This window comes from Malania oleifera, chromosome 7 (assembly GCF_029873635.1).
Source record: "Malania oleifera isolate guangnan ecotype guangnan chromosome 7, ASM2987363v1, whole genome shotgun sequence".
In the NCBI taxonomy this organism is placed as follows: Eukaryota; Viridiplantae; Streptophyta; class Magnoliopsida; order Santalales; family Ximeniaceae; genus Malania; species Malania oleifera.
This window is the reverse complement of record NC_080423.1, coordinates 97,552,426-97,579,725: the sequence shown is the minus strand read 5'-3', so window position 1 is coordinate 97,579,725 and position 27,300 is coordinate 97,552,426. Positions and strand designations below refer to the sequence as shown.

The 27,300-nt window shown below is 36.3% G+C and overlaps 1 protein-coding gene across 5 annotated transcripts in view; it reads left to right on the top strand.

The window, feature by feature from the left end:
• Positions 1–27,300, top strand: part of LOC131159277 (origin of replication complex subunit 3) — a 96,213-nt gene that overhangs the window by 38,119 nt on the left and 30,794 nt on the right. For all 5 annotated transcript variants that reach the window (XR_009137774.1, XR_009137775.1, XM_058114028.1 and 2 more), the window contains exons 12-14: positions 800–882; positions 6,803–6,904; positions 17,861–17,936. Coding sequence is in view for 3 of the 5 variants with exons in the window: in XM_058114028.1 (XP_057970011.1) it covers positions 800–882; positions 6,803–6,904; positions 17,861–17,936 (261 nt within the window). In the remaining 2 variants the exon portion in view is untranslated. The remainder of the gene's footprint in view (positions 1–799; positions 883–6,802; positions 6,905–17,860; positions 17,937–27,300) is intronic.

The following is a 27,300-nucleotide window of genomic DNA, read 5'->3' as shown; positions in this document are numbered from 1 at the left end:
TTCTTTTTTCTTTTAAAGTAGAAAGTACAAATTAGTAAATTGTTGCTAGTTGTTATTTTTTATTATAATTAATTTAATGGATGACTATGACTAGCATATTTGTAATAGTATCTTTGATGAGTGTAATATTATCATTTAAAATTTTAATGCACGTGTATATACATGGTAATGTCATGCTAACATAACGAGTTCAAATACTGGTGGTCCCACTGGTCCTATCAGCCCAACCAATCTGATTACTTCACCTGCTTGTTCTCCAGGCTCTGGGTTTTAAAACCATGGTCCCTATTCTTAAATCTAGCTAAAACAACTTATGGTAGAATATTTTGCTTGTTAGTATCTTTCATTAACTATGTTCTACATCTACGTCGCATATGCTTGCCTTATTGAAGATAACTTGCCCCTGAATTTGGATGAAATGGAAAATTGTTTTTGAACATCCATATGTTACTGTTTATCTTACTAATTATCATTAGCTTTAAGGGCAGTTATCAGGATTGAATCTACATGTCCACATAACTTATAACTCACTTGTCTTTCTCTTTTTAATGCATTTTTTGTGTTCCAAGGAGCCAATGCATACAAAAGGGATATGATGCTAGTTTTGTTAGCAGGATCTTATTTATTTATTTTTTTTCAATATTTTGTCCATTTTCAATATTTGTTGACATTGTTTGAATAGTATTCATGCGCATATAAATGCTTTTTTTCTTTTTATTAGACTTAGGAATTTTCAACCTAAAATTAGTGAATCTTGATGAGTTGATCTAATCATTATTGAATTGTATGACTATTATAGATCCATGACAAAGTGATTGAGCTACTGTCTTTGAAATTTGAGGATGGGAAGGATTTGAAGAAAGATGTGGCAGACATATCCAAGTAATTTCCAGTCATGCTCTGTTGCATTTATAATTTTCCAAAACCTCGTTCTTTTTCATTTGTAATTTAAAGCCATAGTTCAACTGATGCCTAAATAGTGCTTTGAAGGAAGTTGCAAAGCATGTTTCCCTCCAACTATTTGTGAAATCTTTTAGATGCATTGTAGTTTGAGATACAAATATATAAAATAGGTAGAAGACACTACAATGACATTTTGGACACGAGCATGCACTGTAGGTCATTTATTGAATTTATCGTTTTAAAACATAATTAGTAATTCTTTACTTGTGCAAATCTTCTTTTGATTTTTCTATATTGGTGTTCACATTTGACATAATACATGGTTTGAGCATAGAAGTTTATTGCAAATTGGATATGCATGTGATATGTTCATTCTGACTTATGGTTTAGTTGCAAACTTAGGATAGGATATGGGCGTGATAGAAAAATTGGATTGGCTTGCATTTATGTGGTGTCTGCCCTTTATGGTCCAATGGTTGTTCTACAAAACCTTTTCTGTAGCTCTTGATGGCAAAGACATGGTCATCTTTCTCCTATTCATCTTTATTGACGGATATTATTTGGAGAATGTCATAATTGTTTAGAAAGGATGTCATAGAATGTTTTCTTTTGGGAGGACATCGTGTTAGAGATGGAGCCAGAAACACAGCTGGAGACGCGTTGAGCTGAGTCAGAAAATGTGTGAATTTATTCTCCATTTATCTCTTGATTATAAACTTCCAATTTGTGATTAATTTGTATTGATTCGCATTTAATTATAATGTAAAATCCAAGCCTATATAAAGAGGCTGTGGAAAGTGATATTATACAACAAGACAGCAGCACAGCACAGTGCAGAGAGAGCACAGAGAGTGCAGAGAGAGCTGAGAAGAAGAAGGGAGGAAGAGAAAGAGAGAGAGAGAGAGAGAATTGTAACATTTTCCGGCGAGTTATTGAATAGTTGATGTGTGCTCCGTGGACGTAGGTCATTTTTGACTGAACCACATAAATTTCTTGGTGTCACTTTCTTCTGGATGCTCACAGGGTCCTAACACATCGAGACTATTTGAGATTTATGTCTTATTTTATCATTTTTATGGCATGATGATATTTTATGGTGGTGATAGCACTAATAGGAATTTCCAAGGAACCTCACAACCTTCAAACTTATTCCATGTGGTGATGTCAAAACTCAGGATTTAAGGTTACTTTGAGAAAATTTATAGCACTGATAGGAACTTTCAAGGAACCTCACGGCTTTTAAACTTATTCTATGTGGTGATGTTAAGACTCTAGATTTAAGGTTACAAGAAGAACCTAAGACAGGTATTTTGAGGTTTGAACAAGGGGGCTATAATATATAGTTGTTGCTGTATGAGGGTATTTTTAGGTTTTAACAAGGGGGCTATAATATATAATTGTTGTTGTATGAGGGTGTTTTGAGGTTTGAACATGGGGCTATAACATATATTTGTTGTTGTATAAGGTATTTTGGGGTATTACCATGGGGGCTATAATATATACTTGTAGCTGTGGGTTGAACCCCTAAAACGGTTTTCATTGATTTAATGGTGATTTCAGCAGAAGTTTTGGTTTCAGCAGAGTTTTTTATTTTGTTTTAAATAAACACCAGAAAATTATAATAAATTATGGAAATAATGAATGAACATTTGAGAAATATAAAATTAGATGATTGTGAATAATTCAGAAACAATATTAAAAACATGCAAAAATTTAGCCATTAGGCAATGGGCCAACAGTGTATACATGTTAGCACTCCCCCTAACATGCTCCCTTGTACGTTAAATAGCAGACAATCAAGTAAGAACTACAAAGATAATAGAAGACAGAGATGGCATGTTCACAGTGGTGGTGGCCCAAACCCCAAAGTACGATATGGTCCAATGATTGTGAATAATTCAGAAACAAAATTAAAAACATACAGTAAGTTGGTCATCAGGCAATGGGCCAACAGTGTATGTCACGTTAGCACTCCCCCTAACATGCTCCCTTGTACATTAAATAGCAGACAATCAAGAAAGAACTACAAGATAATAGAAGGCAGAGATGGCATGTTTACAGTGGTGGTGGCCCAAACCCCAAGGTATGATATGGTCCAAGGCATAGTGTTATATTGTTGTATGAGGGTATTATGAGGTTTTAACATGGGGGCTATAATATATACTTGTAGCTGAGGGTTGAACCCCTAAGACAGTTTTCATTGATTTAGTGGAGATTTCAGCAGAAGTTTTGATTTTGTTTTAAATAAACACCAGAAACTTATAATAAATTATGGAAATAATGAATGAATGTTTGAGAAATATAAATTAAGATGATTGTGAATAATTCAGAAACAAAATTAAAAACATACAAAAAGTTAGCCATCAGGCAATGAGCCAACAGTGTATGTCATGTTAGCATTCCCCCTAACATGCTCCCTTGTACGTTGAATAGCAGACAAGCAAGTAAGAACTACAAAGATAATAGAAGACAGAGATGGCAATGGGTTTTGAATTCACTAGCTACAATAAAACAAATCTCTGATAGAATTTTAACCAGCTACTTGTTCTCAATGGCATAAGGTGTTAAGAAATGAACCTAACAGCTGTGATGAGATTTTTCCATTTGAGCTTTTATTTTTTAAAGAAAAAAACGGGGGTGCTCCATGTTTCCATGACAAAGCTGCAAAATTCTCTGGTCTTATTAAAAGATGCATTTTTGTTTGATTAGCAAGCATGAGGATGTTTACAATGTTTTGAGTTAAGTATAGTGTTGGCCAATTCTAAGGTAATTTATGTGTAGGGAGAGGGTTGGATTGGTTAATCATTTAGTGACTTAATCTTGTTTTGCTTGTGAACAATGGCATTTTGTGGAAGTCTCTTCTGGAATGATTTTTTGGGTTTTGCCATTTTGTATATGGAAGTGGAGAATTAGAAAGCTTTAGAGGGCAAGGATTCATCATATTCACTTTCTTAAGGTGTGATAATTTGTTTCGTCTTTGTAGACATTAATGAAGGAAGAGTTTACCCCGCTGACTAATCTATTTTTCTATTCTGTTTAGGAGGTGATGTGCATTTATTGAGTTTGTTTTCTTGCATTCCTCAAGCTGTTGTGTATCTCTTGGTATATGGGGGTGCCACGTAGGCATGCATCCCATATTTTTGGATATTAATTTATTTTCCTTTTGAAGAAAAAATTATCTTGAAATTATTGATTATCTATTTTTTAAGTTGATCTATTAAAAACATGATGGTTGGAATCCTGGTTTAAGAGGTAGGACTCAAGCTACAGAGGGTGGATTTTGGACATTGTAGGTTTCCCTAAATGCTTCAGTTTGTTTTGGTCGAGGTAGCTGCTACAATTGATGGTTAAGAGATTACATGAATTTAAACTTCTTATAATTATATTGAATTAAAAAAAAAAAAATTTAGATATCAAGTTTGTCATGTTTATCATGTGTAAAATGAATTGTTGGTTTCTCTTGGTTATCATACAGAGGAGCAGATTTTCTTGCCTAACTTGATTGTGAGTGTGTGATTAGTGATATCTTGGTTGTTTTGGCAGCAAGTAATGCGTTGTTGAATTTGCTTTTTGCAAAGGCCTAGTTAGGTCAAGGTTTGCAGCACATTATTTGCACCAATTTTGTTAGTGCAACAGCATGTGCCTAAGCTCACTTTCCTATTGAACTGCCTGATATCAAGTTATCCAAACTATAGTTTTAAAGCATGTTAAACATAAATTTTTTTTATAATATGTCAAATCTACCCCTTTGGTTTAAGAAGTGGGAAAAGAATAAATAAAATTAACTTCTCCAACCTGGCCTCCTTGATTTGAGGAAAATAATACAGGTTGTGCACGAGTGTATGTTGCTATTTGTCCTGACAGTTTTATATTTGGCTGTTGTGTAATCCTATAATTTTTTACCATAAATTAAAAAGTAGTTATTGATTGCTTCTAAAATTTAATACCCATTAGCCATTGGGTTTTACATCAACAATCATCACATCTTGGTTAGAGATTTTGGCTCCCAATAGATTCATCATGCCATGCTCATTGTAGTTCCATGAAGACTTGCTCACATCTTGGTTAGAGATTTTGGCTCCCAATAGATTCATCATGCCGTGCTCATTGTAGTTCCATGCAGACTTATATTTTTCCTCATTTTCAGTACCTTTTTGTCAATTTATTGATCTTTTATTTATGTTTATTAATTCATTAATTCTAAGTTAAATTCATTTGGCTTTGATGGAATGATTTGCAGAATATGGTGATTGAAAGCTGCTGAGAGTCATCTTAATTTATGACAGAGAACTAGTGACTTCTTTTGCAATTAGAATGATGCACTTTTATAGGCCATACATTGAGCAGCTACCTACTTTTATAGGAAAGCAGTGTGTTGTATTTTGATGAATATGGTGAATACAGTAGCTTAGAAAATTAATGGCTTTCTGTTCCTGGGAATGTGTATTGTGGGCTGATGTGGTCTGCTGGATGTTGGAGGTTTTTTCATTTCAATGCCCAATTTTTGAGTAGGATGGTCAATGTGGTTTTCAGAAATATTTCATCTATGTCTTGGTGCCACTTGGGCATTTGAAGGTTACTGTTCTTGGATCATCCATTGTAGTCATCTTGAACTTTCTCTTTACATTGTTGCAAATTTCTCAGATTAGCAAATAGTGCTTCATATCGGCTGTGAATTTGACTATAAGATATCCTGTGCAAATTTTCAGATTCAATACCTCACATTTCATAATTCAAACCTGTCCATGTGGTACTGTAACTATTGTTCCCGATTCCCTAAAAACTATTTAGCTTTTGTAAGTATCCTTTTATACTTTGTTCGTCTTATGTAGCTTATGCCAAACGTGGTGATTTTCCTTGGATATTCTCTTTGTTTACATTGCTTCTCCTTGGCGCATAATAAGGTTATTTCTTCCTTTGTTCAAATGGATCTACTACTTCATGGGATTTCCACTTTCATGGGCCACTAAATGATAAGGACATGGAAGAACTCTCTTGGTATTGTTGGAGGATTTTCATGTCTTAAGTGAGAGAGATAGTTGGGTTTGGATTTGGATTCTTATGACTCTACTCTTCTAAATATTTCTTTAAGCATTGACCAGAACCTTTAAATCTTTTCCCTCCATTGTTTTATTTCGAAAGCTAGAGTTCCCTCTAACATAGAAGCATTTATTTGTTTGGTTGCTCTTAATAGAGTCAACACCAACAATCTGTTGCAGAGTAGTAGGTTTTTGAAGGCATTATCTCTGGATGGCCTTTGAAGGCATTATATCTGGACGGCCATTGAAGGCATTATCTCTGGATGTTTGTTCTTCTGTTTTGGATGCTCAGAATCTGCATTGCATCTATTTTTGGAGTGTTCTTTCTCTTGGAGAATTTGGAATACGTTGTTTGGTGTTTTTGGAGAGAATTGGGTTTGTTTGCATTCTGCGGAGGAGTTATTACATATCTCTTTTATAGGATTGGGAAGAATGGAGATGGTCTGGTTTTGTGGGAAATTTGGATGGAAAGGAATGCTTGTGTTTTCTTTCAGAAGAAGAATTCTGGTTCTTTACAATGGGAAATGCTGGAAAGGATTCAGTACTTGCTTTCTTTTGGTCTTCTGCAGCTGGCTGCTTTAAAGTACTTTTTTGGATCTTCATTGAGAGTGGAAAAGGGTTTTATTTTTATTTTTTTTCTAAGTCATTTTTGGTTTCTTTTTTCCTTAGGAGCATGTATTCTTCTCTTTGTACACTCTTTCCTCTATATTTCTATCCAAAAAATGAAAAAAAAAAGTTAAGCAAGTAGGCATTTGACTATATTAATGTTTGATTTACAAGTCGGTGGTACTTTGTATTATTGAGACCTAGTGTAGACGTTTATTCCTCATGGTACCATTTTAACTGTGTTCCTGTGACAGGAGATGTGACAGGAGACATGCATCTCAGCGCCATCCATTTTCAGAAAAGGCATCAAGAGTATTAAATGAGAAAGCTGCTGCATTTTTAGAAATGATGGTTAGGTAGATTCATCAGTTCCGTTAGAACTTTATTATTGCTTATCTGTCTCCTCTTTGCATGTTCTTATTGATATATAAGTGCTTGCTAGGGTAGCCATGCTTTTGGCAGAAGTCTCTTGTGTTTTTATACTGTTTTATTGTACTGTCAACGAAAGTTTTCTTGATGTGAAGTATCACTTGTAGAATCTTGTGAACGTTAGTTCCTGAATCTGTGATCCTTAGTTATTTCTCTACTAGATTTATGTCTCCTGAAGCCTTCTATTTTTTTTAAAATTTTTTTTTATGTATCTACTTTGAAATGTTAGTTTTGTTTTCTGCATTTGACCAGTTGTTGTCTGTACTCATGCAAACCTTTTAGAAATGTTGCAACTGTTGTCGATTGTGGAATCTCAAGAAGTTTTTTAACTATATCACTGTTGTGTGTTATAATGTTCGTTTGTGATGCATTGTGGTTGGTGCACTAACAGGAATTCTGTATATGAGTCACTAATATGAAACTAAATAAATTACTTTTCTCCATTATTCTTTTTCTAGACCCTTCGTGGGTTATCGTGTTTTTCTCATAGTTTAAATCCATGGTGTAGCTTTGAATTATTTTGAGAAGATTGCATTTTGGAAACCAAAGAGGAAAGCCTTGAAAACCATACAAATTGAGAAGTCTCTTTGACCTGGAAATGTATGCCCTTGGTAGTTAGTAGAGATTAATTATGTTAGTTATTTGGGATATTTTAGTATGCTCAGAATTTTATAATTGATGGGTTTTGGTTGCAATTTTTTTTGGGTCATGGGTCTTACATTCCAAAAGAGTATTAATATCGCAAATAATTTGACATTGAGTTTGCTTGGCTGCTCTTAGACTACCTCTTGACCTAAAATCTTAAGCTGCTAGTGATGCAGGACAGGAAGCTGGCCATGGGTAGATCCTTGTTGGAGACTAATTCAGAAGAAGTGGATGAAGTGATTGTCATGTTTAGCTAATTAGTTTATTTTGTGTGTTAGTAGAATTAGGAGTAGGATTATGCGTATACAGGGTTTGTTCGTCATAAATATGTCCTTTAGGGGTTCATTGTAATTTCATGCATCTTTAAGGCTTTTCTATGAATAGGGTGTTAAAGCCATGTAAGAGAGTTAGTTTTTGATGAATTTGAATTGAAAGTGAAGTGTGATTTCTCCTCATTGCATCTCTTCCCTTTCTTGTTCCTTCTTCTTCCCCTGACCTTTTCCAATTCTCCCCTGGATGGTACCCTACTGCTGTTATGTTCATCTCGCTTCTCTCCTCTATTTCTCTTCTAATTTCTCCCTTAGCAGCAATTCCTTGAAGCTGTTCTGGATCATTTAGGTTCTGATCCAACAACATATATCAAGCCTTTACAATCCCTTGCACATGCAAACTGATTCATATTGAAAGGGAAATAAACAACGAATAACACTCACTTTGGATAATAAAATAATTTAAACAAATTTTTATAAAAAAAGATAATTTCTGATGAATTGATGATAAATGTGGCAACAAGAATAGAACCCAGAACCTCTTAACAACCATGCTTTGATACCCTGTTATACTACCGTCGGACTTGAAATCTTATGCTATTAGGTCATGCACCAACAACTATATCAAGCCTAACGGCCACCGTGTATTCTTGGTTGCCAAGTCTTGCCATCTTATAGATTTGAGCTGTAATGATCCTATTCAATTAAAAAGAAAGAGTGATAATTTAATTATATTCAATTATTCAATATAAATGTTTGTGGGGGGCATTAAGAGCTTTTAGGTCCACTTAGATTATTGATAAAAACTGAAAGGTTGCCATTTTAGGGCTATTGGAAGTATGAATTTCTGTAGCTCAGAGATTTAAAGAAGGAAAAAGAGGCATTGATTGTATTTAGGGTTGTTTGAATAGTGGTGAACAATGATGGTATCTAGAAAAAGATAAGGAAAAGAGGGAGGAGATAATGCACGAGGTACTCGTGCCCCAGATGTATTCATTTCAATTTCAATTATATCTACCTTCTGCCCTTTCTAGTGCATTTGCTGTTTTATAGATGACCAAACCATATTGTGGCTCAAATTTGTGCTACCTAAAGTTGTCTATAATTGCATTTGCAACATTAATTTGTGCTACATCTAAGGTTATGTATCAATACATAGGCTTTGCACAAGTCAAACTCTCTCTCTCTCTCTCTCTCTCTCACACACACACACACACACACATGCACACCCAAGAGCCACATTAATGAATTGTCGTTGGCCAGCGTTGCTCCTTTTGTTATGGCCGACTTCACATTGGAAGTAATGAATAACCCATAACTTGCTTATGTGTCCAGTGTTCAACACTTAAGCTTGAGTTGTTCAACTTATAACTTATAGACCTATATCAAGCTCACTTCCACATCAATGTGGGACTTATTTTCACGTGCTTCACTATTCCAATTAAGGTACTAACAATGTATCAAGTCATGTGCATCCTTATTCTACTGTGCACTTATTTCCACCAAGATCCATTCTCCCTGTTCAATTGTCCTTTATTTCCCTTTTTTCTCTCTTTCTGCTAAGTTTATAATTTTCTGTGTGTTGTCTTAGCAACCATGAATGGCACTAATAGACATTAGTGCTGCTATAATAGCAATCCAGCATAGTGATGCAATAATATTTGTGTTTAGTTTCCCGTTCAATTCTAATATATATAGAACGCAAGAAGTCACCACGGGTACACTATTTCTTTCTTGCAAAAAACCTCCCAACTTCTCTCTTTCCCTCATATCTCACACAGGGGTGAACCATGGCTATGATATAAGGAGGAGATTCACAAACATTTGATCTAGGTTGAAGGGAAGACTATAGATCTGAGATTGGACAAAGTAGGGGAGAGTCCTTAACTGTTCATTCTCAAATATGATCATTCTTGTAATAGGTAGGGGGGATTTCCTACAGCTGCTGCTTCTGATTGGTTCTCTTAGTGGTTCTCAATCTTTGCTTGGTTGGGAAGGGTTTTTTGAAGCATTCGTATAGGTAGGGGGTACCGGATGCTTATTTGGTTTACATGGGGAATTTTTTGGAGTTATTTTTTAGGTGGGCAAAGTTTTGTAAATGAGTTTTGTGTGTTGGTTAGGGATATCCATCCTGTCGCTGGTGGCAAAGGTGAAGGAAGTTGGTGGAGAAGAATGGCGTATGCGAAACAAGGTGATCTATCATGGAGCCAGATTGTGCTAGTAGGGAAAAGTCAGATCTGTGCATGTTGAGGTGGTGAGATGCAATTGAAGGAGCTGGGCATTCATCACTGGAAGCCATGGGTTCTCATAGACATGGCAGCAAGGGTTAGAGTAGGGGCTGCAAGGGTGGAAGATTCACCTAGGGTTTCTTTTAAGGAGAATGAGGCAATTAAGATAGGGTGGAGTGGGCCAAGTTGTTTGATGATTGCTCTAGACATTGGCAGTTACTTGAAGGAAGAAGAGTATTAGAAGAGTAGTAAGGTGGGTCAACCACTTGAATAGGCCCATATTTAGGCTGACACTAGTTGAGACCTAGGTCAATCTTTGGACTGAAAGGAAGGCAACTTTCTTTCCAGTTGGCCAAATGAACAGGCCCACAATTCGAAAGTTTTTGTTAGAGCACAAGAGGCAGTTGCAAATTGCAATAGCACATGAATCTGAATAGCGTAGGGGATACATATAGAGTAGTAGTGCTCTACTAGTGCCCCAAATGGTAGGAAGACATTTTCTACAAAGGAGAAGGTATCAATAGCGGATTGCCTAGGGGTGATAGATTGATAAAAGTGCTCTTTGTTCAATTGATAATGGGGGCAATCCTTTGGTGGAGCAAGAGCTGCAACTAGTGAGAGGTCAGATTGAGGAGAGTTTAGGCAAAGTTTTGAGCCTAGAGGTGGTGAGTATTTCTGGTGAAAGCAAGGATTGCAAGTAATGTAATAAGGTTATGGATATGACATATATAAGCATAGACGAATGACGAAGGAGGGGAAAGGTAATAAAATTTCAATAACAAGTCAAAAACATGTGAGGAAATTTTTTTTATTTTAAAAAATAGATGATGTTGGAAATTTTTATGTTGAAGAGTCTCAAAAGTGCTCTTAGTCTCAAAACTGCTTTGAAGTTTGAATTAGAGAAGGATAAAGGAAGAAATCATTTTGATAAGGAAAAGAAATGGCAAGATATCTTGGGAAAGGACAGTGACTGTGATAGTGATTTTGCATGGGAAAGTGGTCGGTCGTTGGATCAAATTCACGAACAAATGGATTACGCTTCCAACTCTTGTGATGCACTTGGGATATTTCTTGTGTGCCTCCTTCTCCACTTGAAGGTTTGGAGGATGTATATGTTTTTGAGGATGGGGTTGGCTATAGACCTGACAGTGAATAACCGATGTAGGGATGGGATTTTACTTCCCTTGTGGAGGAGGTTAGTATGCAGGATATTGATGCTCAACTTTTGGATGATATGGGATTATGGTTGGCTGATCCTAGAGGGAATTAAGTTTGATAGGATGTTGCTAAAAGAAAAATGAATTAAAGACAATGGGAATTAGCAAGATTATAGAGCTTAATCAATTAAAAAGGGAAGAGCTTAAAGTGGGGTTTTTCTAAATAGGGATTGTTATTTTATTTATTTATTTTTATTTTTTCATTTCCTTTTCTATTATTATTATTATTATTATTATTATTTGTTTTGTTTTGTTGTGTTTTGTTTTGTTTTGTTTTTGTCCCCTACTGTGAGGATCTCTTGTCCTCTCTTGGGTTGTAATTCTCTATTTTCGCTATCTTAATCTATTTATTTTGCGATTAAAAATATATATAAAAAGGAATATCTAGTCATCATCCTCATTATTGGTGTGAGTTTCTGTGTCATTCTGCTTTTACTTATCTCGTCTTTAGTACCACCATTTTATTTTTAACTTTAACCTCAGGTCTTCATTGCTTTCTTTGCTCTGTAAGTTGGACAAATGCAATGGTGATTTTGGGTCTTGTACTTGAAAAGGTCTTTCAAGGTGATAGTTAGGGGAGCAATGTTTGGTATGGATTGAGATAAAGATCCTAGCTTTAATTTCAAGGTGATAGTTAGGAGAGCAATGTTTGGTATGGATTGAGATAAAGATCCTAGCTTTGATGGTTTTAATATGGTCATTTTTTAAGGATTGTTGGGATGTGGTTCAGCCATTGAAGTGGCTTGATGATGTTGTTTTAGGAGGTTTTTATTAATGGGGTTATTGGTAAGAGTATTTTTTCAACCTCTTTCACGTTGCTGCCTAAGAAGAGCTTCTCTATTCTTGCTAGGATTTCAAGCCTATTATGTATGAGTTTGGTGTATGGTGCATGCAAGATTATTGATAAGGTCCTTATTGATGGGTTGAGTTTGGTTTTAAGTGCTCGCTCCTCAACTTTTATTGGGAAAGACGAACTTTAGATGCTTTTTTGGTTGAGAATTTGTTAAGAATATGCATAGGAGAAAGGTTAAGGGGTCAATTTTCAAGATGGACTTTAAGAAGGCTTATGAATGAGTTAGTCGGAATCTTTTCTAATTTATATTTTGGTTGGAAAAAGGTCTTGGGTCTAGTTGAAGGTGGAGCTAGGGCCATTTGTCTTGTGATTCTTTTTCTATTATCATTAAAAGGGGAACAAAAGACTTGATTTACAGCTTTGAGGGGTGTGCATTAGTGTGATACTTTGTCCCACACTTTTAATTTATTTTGGCAATGGATGTTTCGAGTATATTGGTTGATAGGGCTTTGTAGAAAGAGGTTTTATGCATAGGATTTCTGTGGGTAGCAAGGGGTATTGCATCTCATTTGCAGTTTTATGATGATACTATTTTTTTTTCTAGCTGATGAGGAGTCATTTAGGAATATTCATGCACTGCTTGACTACTTCATATTTTTGAGAGGTTTTCCGGTCAGATGATTAATGTGTAAGAGAAGTATCATTGCTGCGATTAATTTGCACTTAGTTAGTGCTACTTTACTAGGTTGTGGGGTTTTTTTGCCCCTTTGACTGACTTACGTGTTCATTTGTGGTGGTATCCCTGGCCTTTAGCTTCTTGGGATCTTGTACTTAGCTATCCTAATTTCATTTTGTCTTGTCCTCATTCTTTCCTTCTATTAAATCCAAACTTGGTGATGGTTCTCATATATAATTTTGGGAGGATTTATGGATGGAGAAAACATCTTTTCCTTTCACTTTCCCTTGTCCTATAGGTTTTCTATGTTATATAGTTGTTAAGCGAGAGTTTGTTTCTTGGAATTTTAATTTTCATAGTAATCTCAATGATGGGAGGCAGTTGAGTTTTCTTTGTTGCTCAACTTGTTGGGTGTTTCTGGCCTACATTCGGGGGGGAATCATAAGGTATGTAGTCTATCCTATAAATCCTTTATTATTCACTTTTGAATTGTCCTTCCTTGTCCTTTCCTTGTGGGTATCAAATTTAGCGAGCTAAGTTCCTCCCGAGTTCAAGGGGTTTATTTGGTTGGCAACCTTGATTGACTTAACATCAATAATCCATTGCAGAGTATGCACTACTCTTTCTTGATCCCGAACTAGTGTGTTATGTGTTTTGATAGTACTGAGACACACTCGTATATCTTTTTCCACTACACTATGGCTTGGATTTTGTGAAATACACTGTTTAGTTTCTTTGATGAGAATTGTGTGCCTATATTTGGAGGAGGGTTTCTTACTTGTGTCATTTTGAGGATTTGGCAAGAATAAGGATGCTAGAAGATTGTGGACTTGTGCTGTTTTTGTTGTATTTTGGGGCATTTGATTGCCGAGAAATACCCACATTTTCAATGGATGGGGATATAGGATGGGAATTTGATTATTGGATGGATCAATTTGATCCAATTTGGAGACCAATTTCAATGAGCAAGGTCAAGGGATTGTTGGGTCCTAAACTCAAATGTGATTAGTTAATTCTTAATCAAAGTTTTGTTTCCTCCAATAACTTAGCTATATACCCATTTTATCCATCAAAAGTGGAGGTTCAAGATCCTTCCTAGAAATCACTCCTTGGTGGGGAGGGGGACAGTTGCAAAATTCCACCATTACCCATTTACTAAGACCCAATCATATCAAATGAATAAAGGACGCCCTGTTGCATTTAAAATCACTAATGCCTTCACTGCCTTTGTCTGAAACATCTCCCAATTCTTTTATTCTTGCAAATGTTAGCCTTCTCATTAATAACACCCTTTTGAACAATTGGCTCTTCCACACTTAAAGTTCCTCCTGTTTCTCTCTTTAAAACATTTTTTTTTGTTATCTCACCAGAAGTATATAGCTTTCCTTTGAACTTTTTCCTCATTTCAATGCCAATCTTACAGCCTTTTGACAAGAATAAACCTTTTGACCACTAAATCTATTAGAATTTGCTTCCTTACTAGTAGTCTTTTGTTCCAATCAATATTACTCTAAATCTCATCCTTAGAAGAATTTTTGATTCTTAGAAGAATTCTCCCCCCCTTCATGCACTATAGACAGCCCATTAAAGATCCTCTCCTCTACAAGACCTCTCCCTCTTTAAAAAAACTGAATCATCAGCCAAACTTCCTAATTTATTTGAAACTAACCATGGTCTTGTGCCTATGTTCTGCTTTGAAGCTTGGTCAATTTCCAGCGCCTCTTAAACTTCTCAAGAAGGAATTTGTGCTTTGTTCAAAAGGGATAAATGAGAATGAAGGCCCTCCATCAACGTAAAATCCTCATGGACTTTAACATTAGGATTTTGGGCCTGGCCATTTAGACCGAAGAATAATTGGACCATTTTACTCTTCATTAATGAGTCCAAATTGGTAACTTTAAACCAATCTTGGACTTACTCAATGGCTGGCCCAACTGCGATTCGAAAAGGCCCCATTTCGTATGCAACATGTGGCCCAGGTCCAAAACAATCATCAAAGATTCAGGCCCATAACATTCAGCCTTCAAAGCACCATGGTCTCCATCTTCCACGAAAAAAATCTTAGCCACCTTTGAAACTGGTGCTCTCCCTTGGAAACCCTAGCCATCTCAACTGAGGGACACCTTAATTTCAGCTGTCATTGTTTACTCGTTGTGACAAAAGTATGGGTGTTCAACTATCTGCTCAACCCACTCAACCCAACCAATCTGAGCCAAACCGATCCAAAAATTCGATTTCAAATGGTTTATGGGTTGATTGCCAGTTCTCATTTTGCATAACCTAACCACATGGGTTGATTTATAGTTCTAGTGTCTAACCCACCTGACCCAACCCAAACTGTCTCTAATGTATATATGTAATAAAAAAAATCAATTAAGGACCTACAAGTACTTGGGACCTATGAGATAATGTATAGGATGGATTGTGGGATTTGCACATTTTGGAGTGTCGTATTTTATATTTTTGATTTTATTACTATTGTAGTGATGTTTATGGATATGATGTTTTAGTCCTTTATGAAGACAATGGACATATTTTGCACTTTATGATTTAATGTGGTTGATAGTAAGCATGTTAGACAACAAATGTAATACTTCTTTGATTACTTTCAGAACCTTGTTTAAATTGTGTTATCAATGCAAAATTTAAGATTATACAGTACTTATATACATATATATATATATGTATATATATATATATATGTTACATCGTATTGTTACATTTTGATACTTTTTTTTTTTAAAATGAAAAATCTTCTAATATGATATATTTAACTTGAATGACACTAGTGTAAGTAGTGTTTTCAATTTAATATATGTTATTATGTTTGGCAAAGCTCTCACATATATTTCTTTGTCTTTTTTCATTTCTGCAATGCTTTTAAACTAGATAAACCGCCAACCTGACTGAACCCATCCAATAATCAAATTGACCCAAACCTACCCAAATCGCATCGTCAACGGTTCAACTTAAGATTGACTTTTTAACCCAGCTGACATAAGCAGGTAGGTTGAGATTTTGGGCCCAACCCAACCCATAAACACCCCTAGACAAAAGCCCAAGGTCTTCCCCTTGCATCTTCCCCCCACACCTTTACCTGCTTATTTTCTGCTGGCGTGCTGTTATTTTACACCCTATTTGACAAAGATTTCCTTCTCTGCAGCATCATTTCTCCGAAAGTATGCCTCTTGTGATTCATGATCATATAAAATGTTTGATCCGAAGTCAAATCTATTAAATCTCCTTATAAACTCTTGCATTGGTTGATGACTAGAGATCTCCATATTTAATGAGTTTATATACCATTTGTCTTTAGACATGGAAAATTTGACTCACAGCTACTTACCCCTTCATATCCATTTTAAATAAATGGGTTAGGATGACACTTTTAATTATATGGATCATATATGAGTACTAACCAATTTTTAAAAGGGTCATAGTGGTGTGACCCACATCCAACCATGTACCCATTTTATTGTATGTACTATTTGCGGAGCTGCCTACTCTTTGTCCTCTCTCTTTATGGGTACTTCTGCACGTTTTTGTTGTTGAAGGTGATAACTTCTCTGGCTACCTTGAATCACCATAGAGAGTTACCAAAACTAGCAAGTGGGGGATTTTGCCAAGGCCAGGAGTAATGAGCTCAAAGTCATAGGTATGACTCGTCCAATTGGGATTTTGATGCACAATGATCTTGAGGTCGGCAAGATCTTGGAACAAGACTGCATGGCCTCTTGTCACGGACTTGAGTCTCAACAATAGGAAGGGTGTGGCACATGCTCTAAAATGTGGAACATTAGAGGTATACTTACATAGATATATATGTGAAAAATATGTAATGACCCTTGTATTGTTTGGGGAGGATGTTGAAGTGTTTCCAAATCTGGAAGAAATTTTCTTTTGTGAAAGAGATATAATGGATTAGATGGGATTATAATGTATAATTCTCCACTTTAAGTGAATAATATTGAAATAAAACTTAAGATCATTAGGTTTAGCGTTCGGAACAAAAATGTACCATGTTTGAAAAGGTTTGTACCAATACATCATTCGCTTGGGTGTTAGCGTTTTCTGGTAGCTATGGTTCGCTATTTCAAGCATTGTCACCCCATGAAACCTTGCCATGATCCCCATTTGTCCGGAGATCCCAATCCCCAACATTTGATTGGCAGAAGCATCTTAATACATAGAATTTATCGTGCGAAATTTTGGAGTGGCCCTCATCAGAATTGGGTGACAGATTTGATTTGTGTAGTTCTTGTCTCAGCAATATGGCTGGAATTACATAGGCAGTGGATTATCCCGGAGCAGATTTGTGTAATTCTTGGTTCATCTTTATGGAAGGAATTGGAATTCATGGGCAGCTATAATTAGTGGAGGAATGATTAAATGCATAAATGGGTTGACCCAAGTTCATTATATATAAATGTGTTATAAATAGTAGTTAGCTTGATAAAGTGAATGTACCCACCCATTGGACATGCCTATTCGTCTTTGATGAACGGCCATGGTTGATGCTCTAGCCGAGATTGCAGACATGTTTTTAAGAGGTACTAGAACTTGTTTGTTTCATATGCATTTCCATTTTTAGTATTGGACTTGTCTAATTGTGTCATGATGTACATTGTTGGCCCACAATCTAACAAGTTAAGCTTTAAGGTGGAGTGGTAATCTAACATCTGGTTACCAGGAGGCAGGAGGTCCTGAGTTCTAGTCTTGTTGCCTGCTTTAATTGTGTGGTGTTTAAAAATTATTGTTTCTTTACAAGGGTGTTATTTATTGTTTGTTTATCTCTCCATGTGCTATCAGCTGCACATGTGGGAGATTGTGAAGCTTGATATACATTGTTAGGCATTGGCCCAAAACTTAACAGCTTAAGCTTTTAGGTGAAGTGCTAATCTAAGACTTTCTTTAGGGAACAAAATATGATGGCCTTGTTATATCGTACAGAATCAACTAAGCTATAGCATCTTTTGATTGAGAAGTATCTCTTCTAACAAGCATTTATTATATTATACCATTATCTGAAAGCTTCCACTGTCTGATCTGAAACAGGGATTATATGCAGCCTGTTGAGTCCATACCTTTCCATGAAATCGTCTGCTTCAGGAATGTTGACAAACTTCAATCTGTAAGTATTCTGAAGATGGTTTGTTCTAACAATTGTGCTTGCATAGTTGCATAAGCCTTTTTTTTTTGTCAGAAAAAATAAAATTCATTAGAAGGCACCAAGGGGGTTGCCACGCAAGAACAAAAACAGTACCAAAAATCAGCCACAATACAGGGTGTGAAAGAAGTTAAACAGTAAATCATGTACAGTCTGCTTTGCCAATTAGTAATACTGCTATCCATCTTTCTTTGATTGTGTTCGGCACTGTAGCTGATCCTTTGAAGGCTCTTCTATTCCTTCCCTCCATACAATCCAAAAATGGTAAGTGGAATAAAAGTCAAAGCTGTCTTTCTTTCTTTGCTTGATCAAAAACCAATCCAAGTCCAGATTTCTTTCTCCACTGTCAGAGCAGTGACCCGCTGCAGCCTCAACAGTGAGAACGCCAAATTCCAGAGATTTCTGGTGAGAACAATAGAGAATAATATGGTCAATTATCTTAGCATCTTCCTTGTACAAATAGTACAAATAGCATCTGTTGACCAGGGGCAGTTCCCTTTTCTGCAGGTTGTTAATTGTGAAGATTTTTCCCAGAGATGCCTAACAGGAAAAAAACAACCTTTGTGGAGGCAGGGATCTTCCAAATTAGCTTCCAGGGGAACTCTCTGCTGGTTACGGCTGGAGCTATGAGTTTCCTACAGTACAATCTCACTGTAAAGTATTAAGCTGCCACCATTGTTGAGGGGTCACTTTGGTTCGTTACATATGTTTCTGAATGAACATTGTATAGGCTGCCAAAGAAATCCACAAAGCTTTTAATATACAAACCATGCCATTCTTCACAAGTGGGATATCCCCATGATTCCACTGGCTGAAAGTTGAAAGTAACTGCTTATAAGTGTATCTTTGTGGCAGGCCAAGCTACAAATAGTGGGAAACATTGTGCTAAGCACACCATATGTCATGTCGAAAGAAAATATTGTCCCCATTTCCCAAGTCAATTTTGATAAAGGATAAAATATCCTCCCCACCTTACTGAATATTTTTCCGAGTTCCTACCCCATAAGGGGCTCTCTAACTTCCAGAGAAGTCTACTTCTTTTTGATAGATAATTCCTTTTCCACCCAGCATGCTTTTGCTCAAATAGTAAAAAAATCTTAGGATCCCAGACTCCTTTGTCCTTAAATTAGCTACAAGAGGGCGATTAGGGTAGGTTAAAGGAAAGATCCCAGCTTGCAGCCCAAGAAGCCTGCAATGAGAGTCTCTTTAGTGTTGTCTCCTGTTGGAAAAATTTCGCTTTTACCCAAATTAACTTTCAGCCCATAGACACCTTCGAAACAGAGAATACACCTGGAATTGAGAATTTGCTCAGGGTCTGCCTCGCAGAAGATAATGGTCTCATAAGCAAAAAAGAAATATACAGCTTCATAGTAATGCTAACAAACATTGGTATGTGTTAGTGTAACATTGACTAACTTGATAAAATAATGTATGAAGGACACACTTCTTATAATTTTAATTTTTTTCTTTTTTACCATGAGCCACTTTAACCTACAACGTTCATATTTATCTTACTGATGGTTACTGCCAATTGTTATTTCGTTAGTCAATCTGGTTCCATATAGTTGTCTGGACCAACAAACTGGGTCAACAGGCATTGATGGGTGTTTGTAACAAAATTTTTTATTCTGATATAGTGATGTTTCGATTGATTTTTATTTTATTATGCGAAGACTTTTTGATAACAAGCAATCTTCTTTTTCTTTCTTGATATACTTGACTAAAGTTATTTTTTCTTTGTTTCAGTATATTGAGTCATTTTCTTAAGTATGGGAATAAGTTGGCTAGTTGGACTGCCAATTGGTTATCAGAATGCTTGTTTTGTACTGTAAACATTTTATCATAATGCTTTAATGAATGCAGCTCAATAAGACTTGGCTTGATGTTTACAGAAGACTGCCAATTGGATCCATTACAGTTCCATTTGTTTCCCACTAACTTGCTGAAAAGGTGCAAACTTGATGGAAAAGACACTTTTGCAGACAAGATTGTATTGATAATCCAAACTCTGAACAAGGCAAAAACTATTTTTGGTGTATAATCATTTAGAAATCAAAGAAAGAGGTTAACAACTTTTCAAAAGGAAATTTTCACGTAAACCTATGTGATATGATTATTGGCAGCTGGTGTCACTTGAAGAAACACAAACTAAATGGTGGCTTGGATTTTGATTTGGGTCTCAAAGATTAATTTTGAAAGCGTGGTAAGAATGAAATGCCAGTTCAACTTCTTTATTTTTTCCTCTAATTTTGAAAGTGGTGGATTTCATTAGTCAATCACAGAAAAGTATTAATGAAGTTTACATGTTTCTGAAGAACATTATATGACTGAGAAAGTGATTTAGTCACTGTTAGAGGTTGTAGAAGGGATAAGGTATAGTAATAACAACTTGGTAGTAAATGAGGATTTGATAGCACTCAAAACATTTTGACTGTAGTACCCTAGATTATTGAGAACATGGAAAAAGGATTCGTGTAGTCAATCCACAGTGGCAATCTTAGACTCGAGGCTTGGTTTTTGTCTTTTATATGTTTTTGGATGTATTTAGTACAATGAATTAGTGAGGAATCCGCACAAAATGTAGTTCTTGGACATTGTATACCAGAGCAAAAAGGCATTTCTGCCGTGCATGCACAATAAAACACCAATGCAACTAGTAGGAGATGGTATTATCCTTCAGGAACACAGCCAAAAAAGTTGCTGTTTAAGCTTGATATATATGTTTGGCCCACAACCCAACAACTTAAGCTTTTAGGTACAGTGCTAATCTAACATGGTATCAGAGATATGGCTTTCAGGAGGTCCTGGGATCTAGTCTTGTTGTCTGCATTTATGGTTTGTTAGAATAATTGTCTCATTCCCTGTAATGGGTGTTATTTATAGTTTTTTTCTCTCTCCACGTGCAATCAGGCTGCATGTGCATGGGAATGTTAAAGCTTGACATACAATGTTGGTCCATAACCTAACAGATTAAGGTTTAGGTATAGAGGAAATTTAATGGTTTTCAATTGTGAATTTTCAGTTTTTGATTTTCTTATGTTACCTTCTTCCGCTTCCAAAAATATTTGGCATATATAGATGATCCTTTATTTGTTGGCGGTGAATAAAAAGCAGTGGAAATTAGTGAAAAAATGAATTATCCTTTTCCATTTTATAAAAAGTGGGCTTCTAGAGTTTCTTTAGATTGTGCTAGGTGGGCATGCTGAATTGTGGGTGATGTTTCAATCTGAAGTCTTACTTTTGGGCTCTTGTTGAACAAAATTCTGAATGCAGGGCTACTTTCCCTTGGGTAGCCATTTGGGAAATTTGTTCTCAACCAAAGTAGGCTTTGTTCCCTACTCATGTGGGAAGTAACTTTGGAGAGGATCTTGACTCTTGACAACGTCCAAAAAAGATGGATTATTTTGGTTAACAAATGTTTTCTTTGTGGGTGTTGTAGATGCCTTCTTTTATCTTGGTCAATTCATAATAAAACATCATTATGGTTTGGAATCAATCATTAATTACTTGATTTATTGACTTTTGATCCCTTGTTTTTGTAGGGACCACTCTCTTCTCATGTTCGCTTGGGATTGACTACGAGACATGTGGTGGGTCTCCCAATCAATCTTGGGTCCTAGGATGTTGTAGAGAGATTTGGCTCGGTGGGGTCGAACGGAGATCTACTAAAGGTGGCCCAACCCTTTTAACCCTTTCTTTTCCTTAGCTAGCCATGACACATGGCATTTCTTTGTTTTTCTTTTTAGCTACGTGTTGTTATATCATTAGATGACTCAAATTGTCTTTCTCCCATTGGTTGAAACCTTAAACATACCCATAATCCTCCTTTGTTTGACAATAGCCTCACTCTTAATTACCACCCTTCTCACCCCATTTGGAAGATCTTTTGGCCCTCATTTCTCACTAGAGACCTCTCCCTAACGTAGATCTTCTCTCTCTAAAACCACCACCATTACTATTTTCCACTTGAGACTTGAGCTCCTAAAGATTGCCTTGTTCTCCTCACTTCACAACCTCCATTATATCACATTACTTGTAAGTAACATTGCCTCCTGTCCACATCTAAGAACCCACTTTTATTATTGGAATACAATAGAAATTGTTTAGCACATCCTTAATTTTGTTTTGAGATTAATCAACTTTTAGACTTGGTCTATTCCATCTCGGGTTACTCTTGGGGAGTTGAAGGTCTATACAAGAAGAATTATGAGCTGTGAGGTTTACATTCCTATAGTATAAGAAGTAGTTACAATTTTGATCCCTCTCACTATTTTCTATTTAGTGTGATGTGAAAGAAATAAGATTTTTTTGAAGGAGAACTGTCTTTCTTAAATCAAGAATAGGGGGATTAAAACCTTGAACTTTTGATTTAATAGGAAGCAAGTTTTGAGTGTTCATGCTACCTTAGGTCTTGTTTATAGTCCAAGTGTTAAATATTGCTACCAATCTTTTAGGTTTGCCTGCTTTTTGCCATTTAATAGTAGAGGTGGCTAGAGTTTGTTGGCCTAAGTGGCAACCCAAGAGGGGTGTTGAATTGGGTTTAATAAAATTAAAGTGCTTGATTACACAATTTAAAGCAATTTAAACAACCAAACAAATACAAAAAAAAGTCAAAGGAGAGAAGGGAAGAGAGATGCAAACACTTTTTATAGTGGTTCGGCTATCCCTACCTTTGTCCACTTTCTCAAGACCAATCACCTTGAGGTTTCATTAATCCCCTTGCTTTCGTGGCGGAAAGGTCATCAATTGCACCCTTGTTTTTCGAAGACCTAGGAAACCAATTATACCTTGTTTTGACGGAGGCAAGAACATAAAATTACAAGAAAGATTAGAAACAAATTTCCTTACAAGGAATGGTTTTCAATTTTGAAGCACACTATTAGATTACCACTTTACCTAAAAGCTTAAACTGTTAGGTTGAGGGCCAACAATGTATATCAAGCCTTTAAGACTCCCTTGCATGTGTAGCCTGATAGTAGGTGGAGAGATAAACAAACGATAAACAACACCCATTACAGGGAGTACAATAATTTTTAAACATCACACAATAAATGCGGGAAACAAGACTAGAACCCAGGAACTCTTGAATACCAGCTCTGATACCATGTTAGATTACCACTTTACCTAAAAGTTTAAGTTGTTAGGTTGCGGGCCAACAACATATATCAAGCCTTTAACACACACAGAAGAAGCTCTCAAAGGATATGCAACTGATGGCACTAGAGTTTTGGTGTTTCTCTCAAAAGTAAGCAAATTGAGGAACAAAAGAAATTAAGAGAGAATAAAGAGTTTGGCCACTTGGAAATTCAATATAGATGTGTTCTCTAACGTTCTTTAGGCTTTAGAGGACACATATATATAGAGATATTAGAGCAAAACTAGCCATTTTCTACCCTTTATGCAAGTTCTCTGGTTAGGTCGGTCGACCGCTTACTAACTGTTAGAGAGAAAAATTAGACTGTTGTAGGCAAAATTGGGTGACCCGGTTGACTACCTTCAAGGATAGTCACTGGTCTCTAGCTTTTGCCTAGATTGGTCGACTGCTCCCTGTGGGCCATTCGACACTCCAAGCTGTAAAGTTTGGTCCGGTCTTCTTTGTTTGTCACTTTTATAGTTTTAGTCCATTAGTGTCATGCCTTTAATACTCTTAGAGTTTTACGAGAAATTACAATTGAGAGAATAAAAGTATAGATAAATAAGATTTTAATTCTTTAAATCTACTCTCAATTCTTCAACTTCACTGGCTTAATCAACACAAAGCCATTAGTACATAATAGTTTGTTATTAACAAAACTAGGTTAATGAAATCTTGGGGCTAATAGGGTTGCTCTTGGGGAAAATGGGACAAAGAATATTGGGCTGGGATGTTTTGTATTTCTCTTGGACCTAGGCTAGGTGATTGAAAAAGGAAGAATTTCTTTTTTAACTACGTTGGGCCAACTTATGAACGAGCCCATAGTCTTGGTAAAAACGAATTGGGCCATCCTTTGGAAACAAAGGAGGTTTCTTCTGAGTTGAGTCATTCTCAGATGAGACACTCCTTGCCCTTGAATAATGTGGATCGGGCCCAAGAGACTGGGGAAATTGCTCAAGGAATTGTTCAGTTCTCAAATAATGCCCAAGAGGATCCCTCCAATGGAGCTTTTAAACACTAGGGATGTTTGGCTGGGAGTGATGGATTGAAGAATAAGCACTTGTGCAAAGATGTTACGGAAGGATCTTCTTAGCTAGAGCAGTAGCCGCAAATAGTTGGAGGCTAAATTGAGGAGATCAGAAGTCTCCTATATTTAAAACCCAAAATGCTCCGATTAATAAGTGTAGGCGGATAAGGAACATAACAAGCACAATGTCTTCCAAGTAGATTTCGGGTACAAATTCTACCTTGCAATGCTTGATTTCTAAGCAGATTCTTGATGGCCAACAAGGTTCGCCATCTTCATTAGAAAGAAGCAATAGTACTGAAAGGGTTAAAGAGAACGAGGTGAAGGAAAGTCTTGTTTCAAACTATTTGTGAGTTTTGGTCGATGATTGTGTTATGGAGCTAGAGGATGCTGCAGCAGAGGTTTACAAATGTGATGGTGTTTTGGGTAGGATATTTGATGCCTCAAACCTTGAGGCAAAGGGATCTAAGGGTCCCAAGGTTTATGCTTGCTGGAAGATAGTGTAGATGGGTGTGGATATGAAAAAATTGTCTAAAGAAAAAAAAGAGCACTCTGGTGAGGTAGAGCCAAAGATTTTAAATAGGAATTTAGAAGGAGAGTTAGTTATTGTGGAAGACATAAATGGTAAGAAAAAATAGGTAATTTTTGTGATGGGGTTAGTAAATGAAAGGAGGTAATGAAATGGGGGGATTTATCAAATAATGAAAGCGATGGTCTTAGTGAGTTTGATTATGGTAGGGGTTTACTATTGGATAAAATTAGGGAACAATATGTATATGTTTTTTACTCTAGTGACATTTTAAAGGACTTATCATATGTACACCCATCCCCTTTGGAAGGATTGGAGGGGGTCTTTATATTTGAAAATGACACTTTTAGTAATGAGTTATTGTGCAAGGACAATATTTTACCAACACTAGTGGGCGGGATTTCGCGGAAGGATTTTAAAATTCAAGAACTCATTGATGAATTGGATTTAAGTTTCGTGATCTTGGGGGAAATGAAGTGAATTTTGATGGGTGTAAAAACAGAGCTAAAAAGGGTCCAAGGGAGTTAGCAAACTTGAAGAGTTTGGTGAACTATGAAGGAAATGGATTAAAGAGGGGGTTCCTTGTTAATTGTTAATTTTATTTTTTTCTTATTTCTTATTTATTTTTGTTAAGTAATTGGGTAAAATAAAAGACCTAAACTCAATGATAGATGTCTCCCTCTATTTATAATATATGTACAATAGGAATGACTATAATATCGTTACTAACTCACACTTATTACTAACAAAACTCTAACACATAATAATAATGCTAAAAGACTAAATAACCATTAGCACTCCCCCTCAAGATGGAGCATATATATCATATGCTCCTAGATTGTTACAAATGAATTTCATATGAGCACCTCTCAAGGCTTTAGTGAACAAATCAGCAAGCTAAAACTCAGACTTCACATGAATGGTCGTAATGAGCTTCTATACAAGTTTTTCTTGAATAAATTGACAATCAACTTCAATGTGCTTTGTCCGCTCATGGAAGACCGAGTTTGAGGCAATATGACTAGTAGCTCGATTGTCACACATAAACTCCATAGGCTGAGAATGTGGAAAACCTGATTCTTTCAATACGTTCTTCAGCTAAACAAGTTCACATGCAGTGTGCGCCATAGCCCTATACTCTAACTCAACGCTCGACCTGGAAATCACAGTTTGTTTCTTACTTTTCCAAGACACCAAATTACCACCAACAAAAATACAATTCTTGGTTGTGGATCTTTGATCGAAAGGTGATCCAACCTAATCTACATCTATATATCTCTGAATATGAGTGTAACCCCGATCTTGATGTAAGAGACCTCATGCTGGTGCGCCTTTGAGATATCTCAAAATGCAAATTACTGCATCCCAATGACTTGTTCTTGGGGAATCAAGAAACTAACTCACAACACTTGTTGTGAAGGATATATCTAGTTGAGTGATTGTGAGATAATTCAACTTTCCAACAAGTCTACAGTACCGACATGGGTTAGGCAGCAAATCACCCATATCTGACATTTACTTACTGTTGGGATCCATGGATGTATCAGCAAGTTTGGATCCCAACAGCCCTGTCTCATCTAAAAGATCAAGAACATACTTCCTTTGTGACAAGGCAATTCCCGTACAAGATCATAATACTTCTATACCCAAGAAGTACATCAATGGTCCCAAGTCTTTGGTTTGAAACTTACACTGTAGAAAAAAGCTTTAGGTCTTGGATGCCACGATCATCATCACCAGTGATCACAATGTCATCAACATATACAATAAGCAAAATACGGCCCAATGGAGTATGACGATAAAATATAGGGTGATCTACTGCACATCGGTGAAGGCCAAACTCAAGTACTATAGCACTAAAATCGCCAAACCATGTTCTTGGAGATTGTTTTAATCCATACAATGACTTCTTGAGCCAACATACTAAGCCCAACACCCCTCAGCAACAAACCCAAGGGATTGCTCCATATATACCTCATGAAGATCGCTATGTAGGAAAGCATTCTTCACATGTAATTGATGTAGAAGCTAATGACAAGTAGTGGTTAAAGAATGAACAAACGTACTAAGGCAAGTTTAGCAACCTTGGAGAATGTGTTTGAATAATCCAAACCATACACCTGATTATACCCCTTAGCAATAAGGAGGGTCTTCAAACGAGCCCCAAAACCATTAGGATTGACTTTCACATTGTACACCCAACAACAACCAACCACAGACTTATCAGGAGGATGAGGTACCAAATCCCAAGTATCATTATCATGTAGTGCGCACATCTCTTCATCCATTGTCGTCTTCCACCCATAATGGGATAGGGATTTAGAAATAGATCTTGGAAGAGCAACAAAAGATAGAAAACTAACAAAATAGTAATAAGACGGTGATAGGAAATCATAACAAACAAAATTAGAGAACAGATGATAAGTGCGTTTACCTTTTCTAACAACTATTGGAGGATCATCATCATGAGAAATAAGATCATTCGATAAGGGAACTGGAGGCACAGTAGTAGAAGCTGGAGGAGGCACTTCGCCCTTGAGTCTCTGTGTGTATACCTACAAATTGGGATGATTCAAGCAACGAGAAGGACTCAAACTAGATGAAGATGTAGGAGGATTGGGCACAAATACTAGGTTTG